The following is a 20909-nucleotide window of genomic DNA, read 5'->3' on the forward strand; positions in this document are numbered from 1 at the left end:
CGAGAATTAAATAACCATTAGCCATTGATGCTGCAGTCCACTAGTGATGAATACTCTCTAGGACATCACAAGGCATTGAATGATCAATAGTCACACTGAACTTTTTCTTTCTTTCTCTCTAATCAACTTTATACTCACCATATGGAAGTTCTGCCAGTTGGTATTTCTGTACAGGTTGAACCTTTCTAATCTGGAACTCTCTCATCCGGCAAACTCTGTAATACAGCATGATTTTAGTTAGCCAGACGACCACTTACGATGGATGTGGCCAAGTTTCCTGTGGTTCCATAAAGTTTGTTTCCAGCCGCCAGTCCTGGCTTTCAGTGTTTGTGCTGTTACTTAACTGTCATTTACCCCTCTATGTCTTCTAAGAGCCCAGCAAGCGGTGGAAGTGTTGGTAATGCTGTTGGGCAATGTTGACTTCCCGTGGTTTGGAAAATTCTCTCGTCCAGCACTGGGCAGGTCCTGAGGGTGCCAGACAAGAGAGGTTCAATCTGTACTTTTCCTTCAGGTATATTTTATCACCATGTCATGGGAACTGGTAGAGCTTTAGATTTTGGTGAAACCACAAGCAAAGAATGCTGTGTAACATGGGCCACCCAGGTGTAGCCCCCAGAGCCATTGTGATGTAGATGCATGCTCAGAGTGGCTATTATTATGAATAATTTTATTATATATATATTCTATATCTATATCTGTAGATATACGGATATAGATATATAGCTCACTGTAGTACAAAAAATTCCTATTAATGGCAGAGACCCCATTCTTTCCTGGCTGCCTCCTTGTTTTAGAGGAGTGAGGGTCTGGTGATGGCCTACCTATGTCAACAGTAACAGTAACCTCTGGCTCCAGTGCACTGGCCAGCTGTCAGGGAGATGGACCCCAAGTTCCAGCTTCCTACTCTGGAGAGGAAAAACTAATTCCCACTCCTCCATCCTCTAGGTTTTCTAACCCACATAGGCCGTGTCTACACGAGCCCCAGACTTCGAAATGGCCACGCAAATGGCCATTTCGAAGTTTACTAATGAAGCGCTGAAATGCATATTCAGCGCTTCATTAGCATGCGGGCACCCGCGGCACTTCGAAATTGATGCGCCTCGCCGCCGCGTGTCTCGTCCCCACTGGGCTCCTTTTCGAAAGGACCCCGCCTACTTCGAAGCTGATGGGAATAAGGGGACTTCAAAGTAGGCAGGGTCCTTTCGAAAAGGAGCCCTGTCTGGACGAGCTGCGCGGCGGCGAGGCGCGTCAATTTCGAAGTGCCGCAGCCGCCCGCATGCTAATGAAGCGCTGAATATGCATTTCAGCGCTTCATTAGTAAACTTTGAAATGGCCATTTGCGTGGCCATTTCGAAGTTTGGGGCTTGTGTAGACGTAGCCATAGGGATGCAAGAGAAGCTTATACTCCTCCTTACTGCTTTGTGTGAGTGTTTAGTGCAATTCAAACCTGCTGTCTACTGGGAATCCTGCATGCACCAAACTAACCCGACTTCAGTGGAGCTGTGCCTGAGAAGGCTAGGTTTGAATTTGGCCTGCTGTCTGTTTCCTTTGCCTGCTATATGTACATATGTGTAATAGGTGATGTAACGTTTTAATGTAAGCAGTAATTCGTGGTGGCAGATGCTTTTGGAGTTTTCAAATAGATATTAAAAATTTTTCACTATCTCTTTGTTAGTCATTTCGACCATTTTCTGTTAGGCTTGACAAATTAAGAAATGCTCTGCTAAAATTGAGATATTGACTCACCTTTAAATATGTTGAAAACATAAACTGTGGGAGCCCTGGCCGTGGTGGGAGGACTGGTACAGAGATGCCAGTACGCAGTACTGGAACGTACCACCACAAAAATAGCCCTGGATAAAAGTAATCATTTCTGTTGTTGTTGTAGCTTTTCTTTGTAAACATTGATTTAATTTTAGGGGAACGGGTGGTGGTGTTTATCAGCTAACACCTAAAGTTAAAAACTCTTAAACATATATTATGCAGAGGTACACCATTTCTATTATATTATTCTATATTCCATATGATGAAAATTGTTATATAGATGCCAAAGATCTATTATCACTTTTATTTTATATGTATTAAGTAATTTATTAGAAAAAAATATTCCTTTATCTACATCTGGCATTTTCCCTTCTGATCCTCAGTTAGACTCTTCATTCCTGTCTGCACCATTCCTTGTTGACATGCTGAAACTTTAGAACTGAAATGGTGCTGCCTCTTACAACTGTCCAGCAGAATATAAACCAAAGAATGCTGAGGGGTTTGACTCCACAACCCGCCGCTTCCCAAATACATAGCAGCATGAGAGGAAAATACATCCTTTCCTTAAAGAGAGGAGGCTGAGTTGTGTAAGAATCAGATTTGAAATGCCTGTCCTCTCTGGATATGCAGCTTCAAATCCTAATTGGATAGACCTAGCCATTCATCCATCTGAGGTAGATACACTGAGCTTCCCTCAGTTTGCTGCCTGAGGATCTTTTGAATCACACCTGAGAAGCTGATATCTTAACTACTCAATATGAATATTGAAGATTCCATGTCACTGCTTGTAAAGGGGGAGGCTTTTGTTCTGGTTACCTGGACAAAATTGCTGTTTTCCACTTCTGTTGCGCACTGGTTGTCATCAGGGTTGCTACCTTCTGCCCTGGGGAGTGGTTCTATTTAGCAGAGCTGGATTCATATCATTTGTGAAGCCATTGGAATGATGCTTCATGCTTTTTGTTTAAGAATCTATGATTAAAGTCCATCTCCACCCAGAGCCAGACTCCAAATGGGAATTTTGTAGGGATCAGCAAAGTTTGGACCATTTGCTCTGTGAAGAGAACTAACTTGCAGTGAGAACAATATACCTCGTTTCTCCTAACACACATAAGTAGGAGAAAATAGAAAAGATGAACTAAAAGCTACTTTTCTCCACTGACTTAAACAACGTAAACAATGCAAGATAAGTCAAGGGCAATGCCATTAACTTGCATTAGCAATTCACATCCTGCACTTCAGTGCTGCAGCGGGTTCAGAGGCACATCAAGAGGGTGACTGTGTAAGTGGGAGAAGGGGTGGAGGGAGGGGCTGCATCATTCAAAAGTAACGGAAATAGTGATGTCATAAATGATGAAGTCTGTCCTCCGATTGTCCTCTGATGTAGCTATTTCTCACCATTTACAGAATCGACGACTGCTTCTGCGCTTCTCGAAAGCTGGATGCAGTAGCCACAGAAGCTAAATTCAAGCAGGATCTGGGATTCCGAATGCTGAACTGTGGCCGAACAGATCTGGTTAAACAGGCCATATCTTTGCTGGGGCCGGATGGAATTAACAGCATGAGTGAACAGGTACACAATTTAACTTTAAAAGCTAAGAAATTTGACTGTTTATTAAAGAAAACAATCTTCTAGCTGTCTAACTCCATAAACAGATGGCTTTTAACTTCATCCTTTTTTCCTGTTGCTTGATATTGAAATAAGACTCCATCAGGTAAATTCAGGTTAAGGCTAAGGTTAATTATGGACTCTCTTCTATCGTGTTGAGGGAGCAATAGCACCTGAGTTAGTTTAAACTCTGTTAACTAAATTCATTAGAAACCATGGAAAGGTCAAAGGAATGCCTGGAGTTGATCTGAATCCCTAGTTTGCCCTGGCTGGTGAATAATACTGCGAATTAAGATGCTAATTTTTGTGATGTGGACATCTTTCCAATAAAGACTGGTTTGAGGTTCACAACGCATTTCACATAGCCCACCAAACCCGTCACATGGGTGTTAATGATATTCATTCACTAATTTAATACACCCCAATTTGAACTGACCATCTGGAAACAGAAATCTCCATACTTCATTTTTCTTTAGTCATCTTATCTTTTGAGTGGTGACTTACAGATAAAATGGGAAATACTAAGCATTACTAAAACAAAAGGGAAGTCTCTGTGAGGTGTATGGCTTTGTCCAGAAGTAAATTTGCCTCCATGACTGCCCACCAGTGGAAACTTTGGACTGTGATGCTCATGAGGCTGTTCCCTGTTCTAAAGCAGGAAATATTGACAGTTTAGCAGCCATAGACAATGTTTTGTCCTTTTGAAGTAGAGTTCCATGCAGTTTACTGTGGGTGGATCTTTATTATAAGACCTTAAAATCGATGTTCCCATTTGCTCTGCAAAAGTGTTAAGGATCCTGGTGTCCTTAGCCAGAAGTTACTATTTTCCTTCCAGTTCTGCAAGGGGCTGCTTGGCAGGGGTGAGCCAGCTTTCACCCCAGAGATGATTGCATTTCACTTGTGCTGAATGTAATTGTAAAGTGCCTTCAAATCCTACATAAACATAAAATAATAGAACCAGAAACCCATAAGGCTAGAAGGGGCCTAAAAACATCTAGTCCACCACCCCATGCTGAAGCAGGAATAAGTATATTAGACAGTTCTAATATGGGTTACAGTTCTAATGGCTTTAGTTTCATAGAACACTGTTCAAAATATCAACTAGTTAATGTTGATAAAGAACTTTAGAAGTATGAAGTGCTCAGCAAGTACTAATATTACTGTTATTTTAACATCATGAAGTTCGTTCCATGGTTAGCATGATATGTTATTTTTAAATAATTATTCTTTTAAATAATTCGACACCTTTAAACTTTTCCGAACAAAATTGCTGTGATCCAAAGACCCAGTCCTGCAAAGTGCTGCTCCACATGGGCTGATCTACCAAAGCACTTAATCATGCACTTAACTTTAAAGTCGTGCTTACGTCCTGTTTGGTTTAAACGTGCTGCAGTGCATTGCCAGATCGTACCAAGTGAGTCTGCTTCTTGCAGCACTGAGTCGCCAGTGATTTGAATATTAAAAGAACAACTTTTTCATGTTGCCAAAAACATATCCCCTCTGTGGTAATTGCATGTGTCATTTGTTATTTATTATTTGTTGAGCGCTAATTATGTGCTCATTAAAAATCCATTCCTCCTGCAAGCAAAGTGAGACATCTCATGCAACAATGCAGAGCAAGCCTGAGCTACAAAGCAAATGTAAAAACAGTAGTAAGGGAGGCCACAGAATGGGGCTGATCTCATATGAACTTTTAGGGCTTACTCCCCATCCTGCAAGGCGTAGGGTGAAATCTTGTCCCCATTTTAATCAGTGGCACAATGCCATTTGGCTTCAGTGGGTCCAGATTTCACTTGTAGTGTGCAGGCAGATTGTTATGTTCGTACTGAGCCCAATAGCGGTGCATCACTCTGTACATATGTTTTACAGGATTGGGTCCGCAATTGTTTTGTTAATTCTTTTCTGTCAAACTGTAGCTTTAAACTTGATTTGATTATTCTGTCGGGTATTATTTTATGTAATGTTTTAAAAATTCTACCCCGATTACCAAAATTTAAGGCCCATATACACAGTTTTTGTGAGACATAGGGCCCAATCCTGTAGAGCTTACTAGGAGCCTGTCCATGGGATCATGAATGCCCAAGGGGACTTTTAGGAGTGACTGCAATAGGACTAAGATCAAGTCCCATTTGAGAGTGATTTATATTCACCCAGGTACTCTTGTTGACTTTAGTGGGGCTGCCAGGCAGAGTCAGGATTGTTCACATGGGTAATGGGATCAGGACCCAGATTTATTTATTTATTTATTTACTTATTTATTAAAGGACAACAGTAGATTGAGGACTTAATTCTGCCAAGTGCCCGTGATTGTAATGGGCTTTGAGGATGCTTATCACCTGATAGCCTCAAGCATTAGTATCAGGCCATTTCGGTTTACTAAAATATACCTGCCCCAAAAACTAACAATCCACCAAACCTCTGCCTGAAAGAAGAGCCTCTCTTCCCTGCCCTCTAAGGAAAATGTAAAAAGATTTGAATTCAGCCAAAAATGCTGGTGCTCAGATGTTGCTAAAGAAAACAGGGCAGGAGTTCAGCATCTGGCCATTGTGACCACCTTGTTTGTCTCTGTAAAGAATTTTACTTTACGATAAGGGACAGGTTAAGCAGAAAGCGTGTGATCATCTGACAGGAAGTTTGCTATAGGACTATATGACAGACAATAAAATGTCATTGGTAAACTTACCATGGAACAAACAAGCACACTCTTGATTGACCCTTCCTGCTTTTATTTAATAAATAGCTTTTTGTGTTTTAGTTCAGGTAGATTTAATGATTCCTTTATGATTTCAGCTAGACTTGTTTCCATTGCCAGAATAACATAAGCTTAAGGGAAGTGTTGATCAGCTGCAGTGGGTATTCCAAACTAGTACAAATTGAAGTCTGATGTTTCTGTAGTAGAGGGTCAGCTAATCTAGTTTTCATCAACGCAGGGTAGCATATCCCAAGAGCTAGCAACTTGCAGCAATGCTGCCAAGAATTTCATTTAAAATTAAGTCATTGTTTAGGACTATGTAGAAAGCTACTTGACGCCCCACTGCTAACAATACTGACAGTGTATAGACAGGGCTCAAGTCTAACTTATCTGATGGGAGTCCATTGTGTTGTTAAAGAGATGCTGTCAAGAAATATAAACTCAACTTTTAGGTTTTATAAAACAAGAATTACTAAAACCTTAATGTGAATGGAAATGCTTTCATTTGTTGTTTTCAACTGTGTTGCAAATCTTATTGCTTTGGATTTAAGCATTCCACTACTCTTGAGAGCCCAAAGACAACATTTATCTTTATTTTAGTATAGGAGAACTAGGGAATGAAACTGACAAATCTGATTTCATTGTGCTGAGTAAAACACAGAAAGGAAACAACATAAATGATGACAGTAATTTAGCTTTTTAAAATGTTCAGCTTTTAATAATATGAAAGGGTTATTTATTTATTGTTAAATGTTTAATGTTTATTTTGACAATATACATTTAAAGCACTAATTTTTTAAAAAAATAAATCTATTGTAAATGTGTCTATTTCTTTCTTTGCTTTTAAATTCCAAACAATGACTAGGGCATGACTCCACTGATGTATGCTTGTGTCAGGGGTGATGAGGCTATGGTGCAGATGCTACTAGATGCTGGAGCAGACTTGAATGTTGAGGTGAGGCCATTTTATTACGATAACAACTTTGATTTCTTTATTTGTTTCTATCTCAGACTGCTATTGCAATTATAGCAGAGGAGGAAAACCCCTTGGCATTTAAAAACAAAATCTATTCCCAAAGCTATTAGCATTTGCAATTGATATTGAAATAATCATAGGTCTTGCCAGAGCAACTCAATATTGGGATGCATTGCACATAAGAAGTCAGTTTGTCAGTGATTTATACCAGTGTAAAAGTACTAATTTTGCTAGGAGTGAGCAAAGTCAGTTCACATAGAATGTCGCACTGGCTATACCTACACTAGCCTGGAAGATTGACCCACTCAGTCTGGTGTGGACGCATGAAATCGACCTCTGAGGGGTCGTAGTCGACCCCTATACTCCTCACGAGATGTAAGAAGTACGGGAGGTCACTGGGAGAAACTCTCCCATCAGCCTTGTTCAGTAAGGACGGCCAAGTAAGCCAAGCGCAGGTAGGTCGATTCTACCTGTGCAGTTGCTGTGGCTAGAATTTCGTATCTGTGGTCAATTTACTTTGCCGAGTATAGACATAGCCACTAGAAGTTTAAATGGGAGGTGCTAGTTCAGAAATCCGAGTTCTAATGAAAAGGACTGGACTTCCTGACTTGTAAATGACTTGAAATGGAAAGGTCAAGAAGGCAAACTGTTCAAATGCCTCTGCCCAAGTTTGAGAACATTTACACATTGAGATATCATCTACTGCTCAACAGCACACGTGTAGTATAAGGTGCATTGTAGTGTTTTATAAAGTGGCTTTGATAAAAGCTAGTGCACAAAGGGGGCTTCCAACATGTAAATCTCTCTTGATGAATTCACATAACAAATGGATTGTTATGCCGCTCCACGCAACAGCGGTATATAAGATTTTAAAGAGGCACTGAAAATACATGAAAAATTATTTTTTATGTTTGTAAATACTTATCATTTCAGTCTGTTGAGGTCATGAATAAATTAAACTGTCTGACTCACTTTTCTGTCTTCCATCCATTCTGTTTGGATTTAAGAAAGCTATCATTAAAGTGTAATTGCTGTTTTCAGTGAGGCATTTTACTTTTTTGTTTTGTTGTAGTGTAATTGAAAAAAGGACAATGGACAGTTTGGGTCATTGGGGCAGGATACAATTTTTCACCTGTAAATCACCACTTTAAATGTACTCAGATTGATGGTGACTGACAGTCATTACTTTCTGATTGCTGTTCGGTGGCTTATGTGAAATCAATTGTTGATTTCAGCTCAGTTCAGTTTCTATTGCAGGGGTCAGCAACCCCTGGCACAGGTGCCAGCAACCCCCGGCACAGGTGCCAGCAACCCCCGGCACAGGTGCAAGAGTGGCATATGAGCCAGTTTTCATTGGCACACAAGGCATGAGCTCAGTCCCACCCATCTTCCCCCATGGAGCCGGGAGCTTGCCCAAAGCCATGCTGTCTGTGGATTAATGAAAGACCAGCTAATGCTACCAACCACCACCTAAATGATAAAGCTCTGCATCTTCATGTATTTATTAGGGAAGCTGTTGTAAGTGGGACTATTGTTGACTTTAAAAAGTATCACCAGCACTCGGACTGTACATAGAGGTCAAAAGGTCAATTTTCGACACTCCGCCTCAGAATGGTTGCTGACCCCTGTGCTAGTGGAAGCAAAACCAAACAGACAAAAAAGTCAAACATCAGTTGGCAAAAATCATCTGCCCTGACAGCAAGTACAAATGAGAGGCCAAAAATTTGACAGGTGTGGATACTAACTGCCCTGCAACTCACACCTGGCCTACTGAGTTGATCTCTTATTTTGTGGACCCTGTTAACAATTTCAGATTTTGCAGAACGTGAGCTTTCATTGGAAATAGAAAGGGAGTCTTTGTAGTCAGTCTTTGTAGTTGTGTGAACAGATGTAAATTTAAGCACTGTTGTGTTCCTGAGTCCAAAGACAACCTGTATCAATAGCTTTCAGAGGGATATGAACCTCCCTGGTTGATCTCAAAGGAAAGTTCACAGTAAAATCAAATTATGACACTTGTATAGCATAATATTCAAATAATTAAGGTTCATGGTAAAACTAATTTGTATAGACAGTTACTGTAATAGTGTATTCAAACTGGGCAATTATATAGGCTAATATGCAAAGGGAGAAATAAATGTTCTTCAGATTGCACTGTATAATTTTTCCCCACCCTGCTTTGCTAAATAAAAACTTTGGTCCAAATGTGCAGAAGTGACCTCTAATTCTGCATGCCTCTGCTTTCAAATGCCCAATTTTAGATTCCACGGATTGATTCCCAGATATGCTGAATACTTAAAACTCACACTGAAGTCAGTGAGAGGTGAGACTGTGTTTACCAAAAGGCCATGCCAGGCCTTAAAGGAGCACTTAACATTACCCTAACTCTACTCCCATTGCAGTAGGAGGTAAAACTCCCATTGACTTCAGGGAAAGCAGTTAACCCAATGGTAAGTGCTTTTGAAAACCCCAGCCTAGGTATCTTCAACAAGAAAAATGTACCCAAATGGAAAGGATGTTCTTAAATCTCTGTCTTTCATGTCCACATAAGGGCATATTCTACTCTTACGGTGAGTGTGAACTCTGCTGTGGACGAAGGGTAACACAACTCTAAATTTGTAGCCATGGCTGACAGACCATAATAGAAGATTTAATTTGGCTCTATCCACAGAATGTGTTTGACTCCCCTGCTTTAGTCACCAGATGGGTTTTTGTTTGTGCTGTACTTGCTTTTCAGAAAATTAAAGAATTTAGTCTCCAGGGTTGTCAGTCCCACTCTATTCAGAAGCACTAAATTCACTACAAAGCATTAAAATTTAAAAAATGGAATAAAATGTTAATTCTTGCATTTCCTCAGCATATGCCACAGGAAAATCCCTGAGCTCTACTGTGCCAATACCAGTCCATGTGAGATGGGGCGTAATTTACTGGTTACATGGTTACATTTAGGAACGAGTTTGTCCTGAACCAAGGCTATGTCTACGCTTGCCCCCAACTTCGAAGGGGGCGTGGTAATAAGGGTGGTGGGAGATTACTAATGAAGTGGTGCGGTGCATATTTGCATATTAGGCAAATTCTCCCCTGTGGCAACTTCAGTGTGTCAAACTCTGAAGTGCCAGCGTGCCGTGTAGCCGCGGGCACTTAGAAGTGCCAAAATTTTGGGGAGCAAAGGCACTTTGAAGCCCACAGCTGCACGGCATGCTGGTACTTTGAAGTTTGACACTTCAAAGTTGCCGTGGGGGAGAGTTTGCCTAATGAAGTGCTGCACATGCACTGCAGCACTTCATTAGTAATCTCCCATCACCCTGATCACCATGCCCTCTTCAAAGAAGGGGGCAAGTGTTAACATAGCCCAAGTGAATACAAAGCTCCATGTGTTTCACTGGATGGTCTGCCACTGCTTTATTTAAGCCAGCTTTAGTTCTGCTACCATGGCTATCTTCCCATGCATTAATAATAATAATTAATAATAATAAATTATAATAAATACTTTGCACTTCAATATCATGCTCCATCCAAAGATCTCAAAAATGCTTTATGAACTTTCATTACATGTCACCATCCTCGTGAGTTGCATCATAAAGAGGGCAAACAGAGGCACAGAGAAATTACATAAGTTGCACAATGTCAAGATTAGAGGCCTTAGCTACGGATGCTTAGTGGGAGGAAGGACTGATGTGTTTAAAGAAAACAGACAGTAGTTCTTGGGGGCCCATTATACCTTTAGATTTAACTGGAATGGGAGAAACTATTACTTTTTTAAAAAATATCTTCAAAATGGTGCTAGGCTCCATCCATTTTAAACAGTCTTCTGCCTCCATTTAAGGAGCAGTAACACTGGCTTCATTTCTTTAAACTTGAGGCAAGGGGTGAAATCCTGGCCCCATTGATGTCAGTGACCAAACTCCTACTGACTTCAGTAGAGTCAGGCTTTCAGTCCAGGAATTTTCAGAAATTGAGAATGTTGTAAAATCATGTTGTTCAACCAGTTCTGAAGCAGTAGTCACTAGAGACAACTAGCCACTATAGAGAAATAGCCACATATTTTGAAATATGTTTATAGTTCAAGCCAGTTAGCAACACTCAACCAACCAAATAGCCATATGTGACTAGTGGCTGGCATGTTGGACACCACAGTAAGTAAAGCAATCCCAAGAGCAGGGAAGAATGAATGGACATGATACTAAGCACACTGAAGTGTCCCTAAATGTAACCATCTTGACAGAGCCCTCTTCCTATCTCCACCTCCTCAGTGAGTGTGGCTATAAGCACTAATGGAAAAATTTGACTCTGCAAAAGTAGCTGGGGACTAGAGATTTAGCGGGAGCAACAGCAGTGGAAAAGAGACTTTATTTGGCATGAGCTGTAATCAGAATCTCAGTAAACAGCATGAAAAACTCTAGTGGAAGTCCATTCTTGATAAGTAAAAACTTCTGTAAAAAATATATAGAACCAACCATTTTATCTAGAGTTCTTACTAAGTTTTTTTTGTCTTTCTATCATTTATGCCCATATGCCCAGCTTTCAGTCCGGTAGAGTTTTATTATTTATAGCTCTTTGAAGGCCATTTTAAAAGAAAATAACTTTAATTTGTTTATAGGTTGTCAGTACTGCTCATAAATATCCATCCGTCCACCCCGAGACCCGCCATTGGACAGCTCTGACATTTGCTGTGTTGCATGGACATATTCCTGTAGTTCAGGTATTACTGTATTTCCCTACCTGCATCTCATTCACTTTTTATTTATCTAGTTGGGTTATAATCTGCATCCATCTCAAGACTGACACCCCCATCATATTCATATTGGTTACTTCTTTATCATTTGCTGATATTATATAGTGCATCCAAAGCTTAACCAATATGAGGTTTAAATAGGACAATTTTAAATTATACTTGCACCAAAGAAAGTCTTTCAACTCCTTGTGTTCCTTCCTGGCCATTCGTTGTATGTGTTTGTTCTTCATTCATTCCGTTTTCTTATCACATGTGTTATAATACTCTAATAAATGCAAATGCTGTTATTTCTGAAAAAAAAGCTCTGATCTGTTCAGGCCCGGCCTTAAGGCAAGGTGAGCAAGGTGATTGTCTTGGGCCACATGCCTCCAAGGCACCGCACTCCCACCAGCTGAGCCCTGCTGTTGGTCTGCTGCCTTGGTTTCTGCCCAGTGGCTAGATCCCGCTGTCAGCAGACCACTTTGAACCCCGCAAACTCTTTGGCCAGGCTTTGATCTGTTCCATAGTCAGAGGAGTGCTCATTCACCATATCCAGGCAGGACTAATGTGAATATGTTGGCTCTGTGGTATGACATATCAACGGTTGAGATGGCTTATTCTTCAAAGTAATTGTGTTGACATGATACAATGAAGATCTAAGGTAGGGATGGCCACGGGCAGGATGAACGTATCCCCTGGATTCTGTAGTGCTTTCCTTGGCCACCTTCATCTTTAATAATAATGAAATAGAAAAGTACCCCAGGGACTGCAGGTAATACAGCTTGTGTCTAAAACCCTCTTGTCTCTGCTGGAAATATCTCTCTATCAAAGATAGGAACAACTGGAATCTCAACCATTTTATAAAAAGTACATGTCTTTGTGGGGCTCCAGGCGAGTTGTCAGTGAGGCCAGCATTTGGGCCAAGTATGAATGCCTCAATCTAGTGCATTGCTTCACACTACTGATCTTATGCCCAGGTCAGGCACACTGGGTAATACTTGAGAGGAAGCCGTGCTAGTCTATACACTATCAAAACAAAAAGCAGTCAAGTAGCACTTTAAAGACTAGCAAAATAGTTTATGTTCTGAAGTTCTGAAGAAGTGGGTCTGTCCCACAAAAGCTCACCTAATAAACTATTTTGCTAGTCTTTAAAGTGCTACTTGACTGCTTTTTGTTTGGGTAATACTTGTTGGCTTTGGAATATTCACCAACACTCCAGCAATCAGACAGTGTACCATGAGCGGGAAAAAAAAAAGTAATTGAGTAATAGAAGCAAAATTTGCATGTCGTTGCATCTGATATGTGGATAATGAAAAGCATTAGATTCCAGTTCCTCACTATTCATAAACTCTGATGTTGCCAACAATTCTAAGTGGTAAATTTTCTTTGTAGCTGTTGCTTGATGCTGGAGCAAAGGTTGAAGGTTCCTTAGAGCATGGAGAGGAAAATTACTCAGAAACTCCTTTGCAACTGGCAGCAGCTGCTGGTAAGGACTCTCCTCCTGCTGGAATAAACTCTTCAAGTGGGAAATGTGACTTAGTTGCATAAATATTGGACTTTTTATAAAACAAAACTCTCTCTTGGCGTGCAGGAAATTTTGAGCTGGTGAGTTTGCTGTTGGAGAGAGGTGCTGATCCCATGATAGGAACAATGTACAGAAACGGAATTTCCATGACTCCACAAGGTGACATGAACTCTTTCAGTCAGGCTGCTGCACACGGACACAGGTAGAGTGGGGATGGGACTAGCTGCATGGATCAAGTGATTACAGTTTGCCTGGGAGACTGGCATGGGTGGACTGATGTACGATCTTCTGTGTGAAAAGTAGAATCCTGCTGCACACATGTGGACTGAGTAACAATCTGATGTGCCCCTTTTTTGGTTCAAAAGACTGAAACTGGATCTAGGGATTTGCGTTAGCATGTGAGTGTGGTCCGTTTGAAGGTGCTGTGTTGTTGGGATGTGGAAACAGAAGTGAATGGCTTCTGAAGGGTTGCTGTTTGCTGTTTATGAAGTTGTAGTCAATGTTCAAGTGCCAGAGAGTGCAGGAGACTTTGCCCTGAATTTATGTCTGTAATAGCAGATTGACCTAGCGGTATTTAAGTGAAGTAAGTTTTCTTTTTTCTCGTCACCTGACCCTGCTCCTGTTGGGCTGGGGAAAAAAGCTACAGTCATGGCCCTGCCACTGGGTTTTTTCCCTGGCTCAGTGCAAGCTGGGGCAGGGCAGGGTTGGGGCCAGGGACATGGCTGTTTTCCATGGCCCCGGGCCAGCAGCAGTGGGGGGGGCTGGATCCAGGGCCACAACCTTTTTCTCTGGCCTAGGAGCTGGTGGGGGCAGCCCAGAGCTGGGGCTTGGGCTGGGGCTTTTTCCCCAGCCCTGGGGAAAGCAGCTGGGTGGGGGAGCTGACCTGGGTTGGGGGCTGTTTTCCTGACCTCAGCAAGAGCTTGTGGAGGCAGGGCCAGGGTTCGTGGCCACAGTGTCTCAGGGGGCAGCTAACTGTGTGGTGGAGTTGTAGGGGACAGTGGGGCTCCCCCATTGCAGATCTGTGACCAAGCAGCAGGGGGTTGTGGGGTAGGGAAGAGAAGCACTTACCTCTCCTGCCAGGATGGAGAGCCATGTCTCCAAGTGGCCACTATCTTCTTGCTGTGACTGCCAGTGGTGAGTCTGAAGTATTTAGTCCCTGCTGTCAGTGCCCCCCCTTCCATGTTCTGGGAAATCCTGGGATTTCAGGCAGTTCCCACTTTCCAGGCACAACCAAATCCTGACCCTGGTTTGAGCTTGGATGAGAGGAAGCTGCATACCAAATTTTGTGGTTGTAGCTCTTACAGTTTAAGAGGTGTTCTTGAACAAACGTAGCACAGGTAGACGGACCCGCTCTATAACATGTAGTAAATTTCTAAAGGTTTTGGTTATGGTGTGTGTTTCCTGCTAGAGTCATAACTGTGATTAAACTTAAGTTTTTTGTAGTTAGTGTTAGTATGCTGATATTTTCGTTTGTGTTAATGTTATGTGTGCATCCAGAGGCAGCCAGTGTGTTGGGGGCATGTTATAAATTAAAAAAATGAATAACTGATATGTATGAGCAGTTATTTGTGCAAAATCTAGGTACTAATTACAATGTTATCGATTAGTATTAGGACCTTCACATTCATCCTTTTCTACTTGTAGCCTTCCAGAGGAACGTAGATGCAGGTTAGAGACAGTATCTACATTATATTTGCTTAGAGAAAAGAGCTAGCAGTCTAATGATATGCTACATAGCTATCCGGGCTGGTTCAGACAATGCTGCCCATCTGCGGCCACAGAGCAGCTCCCTGCAGGAGTGGGGTGGGGAGGGGATGTTTGTTAAAATGCCCATGCCGTGCCTAATGGTGTGGAGTAGGATATGCTTTGTGGTGTCACAGAGCACTGCAGAGCAGCATCCCTTGTGGAAATCGAGGCTTTTCCCTCGTTATTATGGCACCATCTGAGCCACATCGCAATTTACACTCTCCCCACATCCCAGCAAGTTTTACAGGAAACCTCCCTCCACTGTTGTTCTGCCCACACATTTTTCTAGGACCCCCCGCTCAGTGATCCAGGACACATTGCTTATTCTCCCTCCCTGCCCCACATTGCCACCTACACCTACCCAGTGCTTAATCTGTGTCAGGGCCGAGCCTCTAGGCCTCTCAGTTCATAGCCCCAGCACCTCTGGGCTTGCTCTACCAGTTGTGAACATAAAAAGGTGCTTGAACCTCAGCACCTCTTTCATTACAAATTAAGCACTGTCCACACCCTGATTCTCCTCTCACCATACCACTAACCTGGAGATAGTTGCTCCACTGAAATCCATGGAGTGAAACTGGTCTAAACCTGGTAAGAGTGGAATATCTAGTCTATTGCTGAGTTTTGGGCTTAGTGGCTCAGGGAAATGGCTTTGCGGTTGGGGTCCCAGCTTTGCTTGAACCAGCCCTTCCAGTGTAGTTGAATGGTTAGTAGCTCCAGCTTTACTGAGACAGCTGTGACTGTTAATTGAGAGTGATGGTGTTCTCAGTGGTTTTAGACAGCTCCCTCTTCAAGTTTCATCTCTATCAATTATTTGCTGCTAACTGCATCCTTTCTGAAAGGCACTAAAGAGTGTCTAAAGACAACTCCATTTCCCCGTTGCATGGGATAGAGTCTACCAAGGTTTTCCACACAGGCTGTGTATCATTTAACAGTCACTGCTACGTTTCTGTTTTAAGTGTCTGCACGGTGCTCCTGCCAGTCGTTAGAACAATGGAACGAGTCCTGCAGCCACGATACAGGCACAACTCCTGAACGGATAGGAGTATTGCCTGCATAAGGACTGCAGGCACCAAACACAATATTTGAATTAACATATCTTAAAATAATTCCTGATTGGCCCTCGGTATTGGTTTCCAAACCTGCCATGCTACAGAAAATATCCCAGGCAGAAGGAAAACACAGTAGCTAACTCTGGTTTTCTCTCTTTCTCTCTCTCTCTTTTGCATTGTGCCTGACAGGAATGTGTTTCGTAAGCTGCTTGCTCAGCCAGAGAAAGAGAAGAGTGATATTCTATCCCTGGAGGAAATACTGGCTGAAGGAACTGACTTGGCAGATGCTGCACCAGCTCCTTTGTGCGCCAGCCGCAACAGCAAGGCCAAACTGAAAGCACTGAAAGAAGCCATGTACCACAGTGCTGAGCATGGATACGTGGATGTCACTATTGACATAAGGAGCATCGGTTAGTCTTGATGTCCTCTGGCATTTACCTCCCAACTGTCATGTACATTTTAGTGGGTGTGTTGCCTGTCACTTACAATGACCACCTTTGAATATTCCTGAGTTTTTATGAAAGTGTTAAATTCGGTGGGGGTGGGAGGGAATTTTCAAATGTGTGAGGGAATGAAGAATAGGCGAGCTGAGTGAGGCAGTGCAAACTGAGTGCAAAGCTGTGATACTTGGAGGGACTGTTGAGTCATTTTGTCTTAATGATGAGGAGCCACAGCTGCTTGAGGTAATCTTCCTGGCATGGTGGGTGCATCACTTTTTTTGCCACACGTCACAAAATGTGGCAGCTCTCCTACAGGCAGGTTTCTTTCTGTACTGTGCCCTCAGGAATGGCATCAAAGTATCAGCCACCCGCTTCAATTTGTTGTACTCTAACAACGTTTTTCAGATGCACATCAGGCAGTTCGGTGAAAGTCACATGGTGTGATTCACATGCAGCTGTAGTCACCCTTCACACGGAGGTGCTGGAGAGCTGATACACCAGGCCTTTTCAGCCCCCAGGCTTGGTAGAATGCCAGGCATGACTCATTTGTTAAAAAAATGTTTCGGTTGCTTGGCTTTGTAGGCTCTGGCAGTTGGTGGGGCCCAAAAAGTGCTCTGATGCCTGGCTCAAAAGAGAGGATGATTTACTAGGGCCATCTCCCACCAGCTGGCTTTTTCACCTCTGTTTAGCTAGGTGTCCAACGAAACCATCAGCTCTGGGCAGCTATGCCAGCTCTTCATGCACCATCTGTCAAACCACCCAGCTGCTTCCAAACACCACACTCTTCCCAGCACCCAGAGGAACCAACCTCCCAGCTGCCACAGAACCTTCCTCTTTTTGCTGCTTGTAAACCCCTCCCATCCCCCCTGAGGGAAAAGGGTAATGAATTTGCTTAGCGCATTAACGGCATAGCTCTGTAACCATTTCAAACACCTTCTCCAGGGCTAGTCTGTTAGTGGTCATGGAAACCATTTCGTTCCCATTGTGGACTCTTGTACCGTATCTGCTGATCATTTTCTCAGTGAGGCTATGGCTGCACTATCCAGTTATTTCAAAATAACAGCTGTTATTTCAAAATAATTGAGCTGTCGTCTAGACTACGCACACGCAATTTCAAAATAGTGGGTGCATTACTTTGAAATCAGCGACCCTCAAAGGCTGTGGCCACACAGCCCCTCCCTTTCAGAAGGGGCGTGTAAATTACGGCTGTTCGAAAATGCTAATGAGACGCTGCCATGCATATGCTGCGCCTCATTAGCATAATGGCAGCCACGCCAATTTCAAAGCTGCTAACTCTGAAGTGCTGACTGGCAGTCTAGCTGTGGGCACTTCGACATACGTGCCTGACTTCGAAATTCCCTTATTCCCAAAACGAATTGGGAGCTGGATGCTATTTCAAAATGCATTTTGTGTGTGGTTGTGTTATTTCAAAATAAGATATTTTGAAATAGCTGTTTCTAAATACCTTATTTCAAAGTAGTACTGCAGTGTAGCCATAGCCTGGGAGACCAAAAGCCTGTTGCTGCCAAACCTGCTTCTGTGCACCTTATTCAAGAACGCTGAGTCCTGGAATCTTGTCCTATGGAGTGTGATTTTCACGCTGAGTCCAATCTATAAGAGGTTTGCATAAACTCCAGCCACAAAGGTTGTGCAAGTCGTCCAGCAAAGTACCTCCTGCTAAGTGAATGTGCAACATACTCATAGCAGGGAGAGTAGGGAGGACTGGACTGAACGTCATGCCTACCTGTTGGGGTAGAGGGAAGCAGCAAACATACAGCAGCTCTGAGGAACCAAAGTCAGTGATGTGGACATGAGAGAGGAGGATATATTTCTTCTCACGTTCTTCTGCAAGTGTAAGCCACTGGTGCGTGTGTGTTACAGGTCTCATGGTGTGCCAGTCTGCAGTGGATATGAGTTGTTAAAGCTCCCAGTTACAGCAGCATGACTATTTAGTACAAGCTGTAGCAGTTTATCCTTTTAATTCTGGAGGTCACCAGGTTAATCCCTGTTGTGTCAGCCTAGATAACGGTCATTATGAAGCCACATAAGCTGCATCACAATCCATCCCTTGATTACTGTGATTTGGGCTAATTTATTTGTCTTCTGCTACTGCATGTTTTATTATTTAGTGTGTGGTAGCAATTCCTTTTACATGCTTAAAGTGCAGTTGTGTACTGAAAAATGAAAACAGGCCCTTCTTATGCACCTGGTGCTGTACCAGGGGTCTGCAACGTGCAGCTCTGGGGCTGAATGCAGCTCTTTAAGGACTTCTTTGTGGCTCCCAGTGCTATAGTTGCAAATTAAAAAACAAAAAAAAAACCAACCCACTATTTATTTTCGATAAGTAGTGAACATCTAAAAGCCCAAAAATGAACAACTTATGATATGTGATCTCGAAATACTGGATAACTCCTCCTTAAAATGTACAGTGCGTTGTGGGATATGATGCTGTATCTGTGTTTTGATCGTGTGGCTAATAAAGCCTTGATTTTGAAAAGGAAATGGAAGCTAGCAGCATTCCTGCTGCGAAGGGCAACACAGGTTCTGAGAAAATTGAAATTAAAGGGTTACAAAAATTATGGTTTGACTTTATTAAGGACTGTCTCATATTCACATGCACTGTGCCTCTTGAATGATAGTGTTCTTTGCTGAATTAAAAAAAAAAAAAAGTATCTTCTTGCTATTTTGGTTGCCAGCCTATATGCTATACCAACATATGTGGAATTGCCTGGCTTGGAGGAGTGGTGTTGGGGTCTAAGAACATTTTCCTCTTCAGGTCACTGGTTCAAATCCAGTCAAAGTTGGCAGTGATTAATGTTGTTATGCTGTGACAGCTCTTTAGTTGCCCACTGCAAATGAGTGCAGTGGCATAAATCTAATTCCCGATGAGGCCAGTATCACAAATCGCCAGCGCAGTGAACACTAATTGGTTCAGAACACTAACTGGTTCAGCAGAAAGGCTAAATAACATTAATTAGCTCTTATATGGCACTTTTGATCAATAGCACAGTTCGTTGAGGACTCCGAGGATGCTACAGGGTTCAAGCAAGCACCCACTGAAAAAGAAATTGGGGATGCTCAGCACCCATGAGTAGGTGGCTGAAAAACTTACATGGTGCACATTGAAACTAGAAGGTACTAACCACTCACTGGCAAGAAGAGAAGTCAGTGCCTTTGATTAGTAGGTCTCAGAGTATTTCACACTCTGTAATAAATACATCCTTATAACCCCCTCTGTGAGGTGGAGAAGTACCTTTATCCCCCTTTTGTAAATGAGGAACTGAGGCACACAGGGAATATGTAACTTGCCTGAGGTCACCCAGGAAATCTGTAGCAAAGCAGGGAACTGAACCTGGGATTGAATTGCCTCCTTATAGCTGGAGGCATGTCACTGCAGTTTAGGATTGAGACATATTGATGAACATTACTTGTGGGAAAACTAGGCTAATTTTTAGGGCTTTTCAACTTTCACAAGCCCTAAAGTGACACAATCAAGGAAAAATTTAGCTATGCCTTATTGTATGATCAGCTGGAATATACACACACCTTTAGAATGAATGTTTTTTCTACAGGGGTTCCCTGGACGCTACACACATGGTTGGAGTCTTTGCGAACTTCCTTTCAGCAGCACAGAAGACCTCTCATCCAGTGTTTGTTGAAGGAATTTAAATCCATTCAGGAGGAAGAGTACACTGAGGAGCTCATCACACAAGGGTTGCCTTTGATGTTTGAGATACTGAAAGCAAGCAAGGTATGAGAAATTGTGGATCTTGAAGGAATTAACAGAACCCTGACATGCCCCCAGAGCCTGCAGTATCGCATGGATCTCTTGAAACTCATTACACTGTGTGAGATTTTCTGTATTTGCTTCTGGGTTTTCTAGTGCAGACACATGGGTTTAAAAAAATAACAGCTATGTACATCTGCTGCTAGGACAGCTTAATACCGACATGAACAGTGAGCTGGAGAGACACCAGAAACTAAAGCCTAGTGGTAAAATTAAAGTCATAAGGGTCAGTGTGGTACAGCGAGAAATATTGATAGCTGAGTCAGCCAAGGTTACTATATCTCTCTAGTTTGCCTTCTAGAGCCGTATGGCAAGGTTAATATTTTTATTTGCTTTGGATTTCTTGAGCTGGTTTTAGGATCCAAATATTATCCTCTCAGAAGCCTTTTTATACCTAGTATGGAAGCTTTTGTGGGAGCTTATATAACTCCATTAGCCCACCAAAGTCACAGAATATCTACTTCTTTCCCTTTAAAAACCAACTGAAAACATTGCCAGTATCTTGGAGGCCTAATGTCCAGGCAACGACAATTTAAAAAACACATCCATATGCCAGAATTCATGCTTCCCCCCATACCATTCCTTCAGTCTGACCTTTTCTGACTCAGACAAC

At 42.4% G+C, this 20909-nt stretch overlaps 1 protein-coding gene across 1 annotated transcript in view; it reads left to right on the forward strand.

Annotated features, from left to right (window-relative positions):
• The window catches only part of ABTB3 (ankyrin repeat and BTB domain containing 3), a 287791-nt gene that overhangs the window by 235539 nt on the left and 31343 nt on the right, over positions 1–20909 (forward strand). Inside the window, exons 5-11 of the mRNA XM_075008047.1 lie at positions 3169–3334; positions 6928–7017; positions 11636–11737; positions 13142–13235; positions 13341–13476; positions 16259–16479; positions 20082–20260. Of these exons, the coding sequence (XP_074864148.1) occupies positions 3169–3334; positions 6928–7017; positions 11636–11737; positions 13142–13235; positions 13341–13476; positions 16259–16479; positions 20082–20260 (988 nt within the window). The remainder of the gene's footprint in view (positions 1–3168; positions 3335–6927; positions 7018–11635; positions 11738–13141; positions 13236–13340; positions 13477–16258; positions 16480–20081; positions 20261–20909) is intronic.

This window comes from Carettochelys insculpta, chromosome 1 (genome assembly GCF_033958435.1).
Source record: "Carettochelys insculpta isolate YL-2023 chromosome 1, ASM3395843v1, whole genome shotgun sequence".
In the NCBI taxonomy this organism is placed as follows: Eukaryota; Metazoa; Chordata; order Testudines; family Carettochelyidae; genus Carettochelys; species Carettochelys insculpta.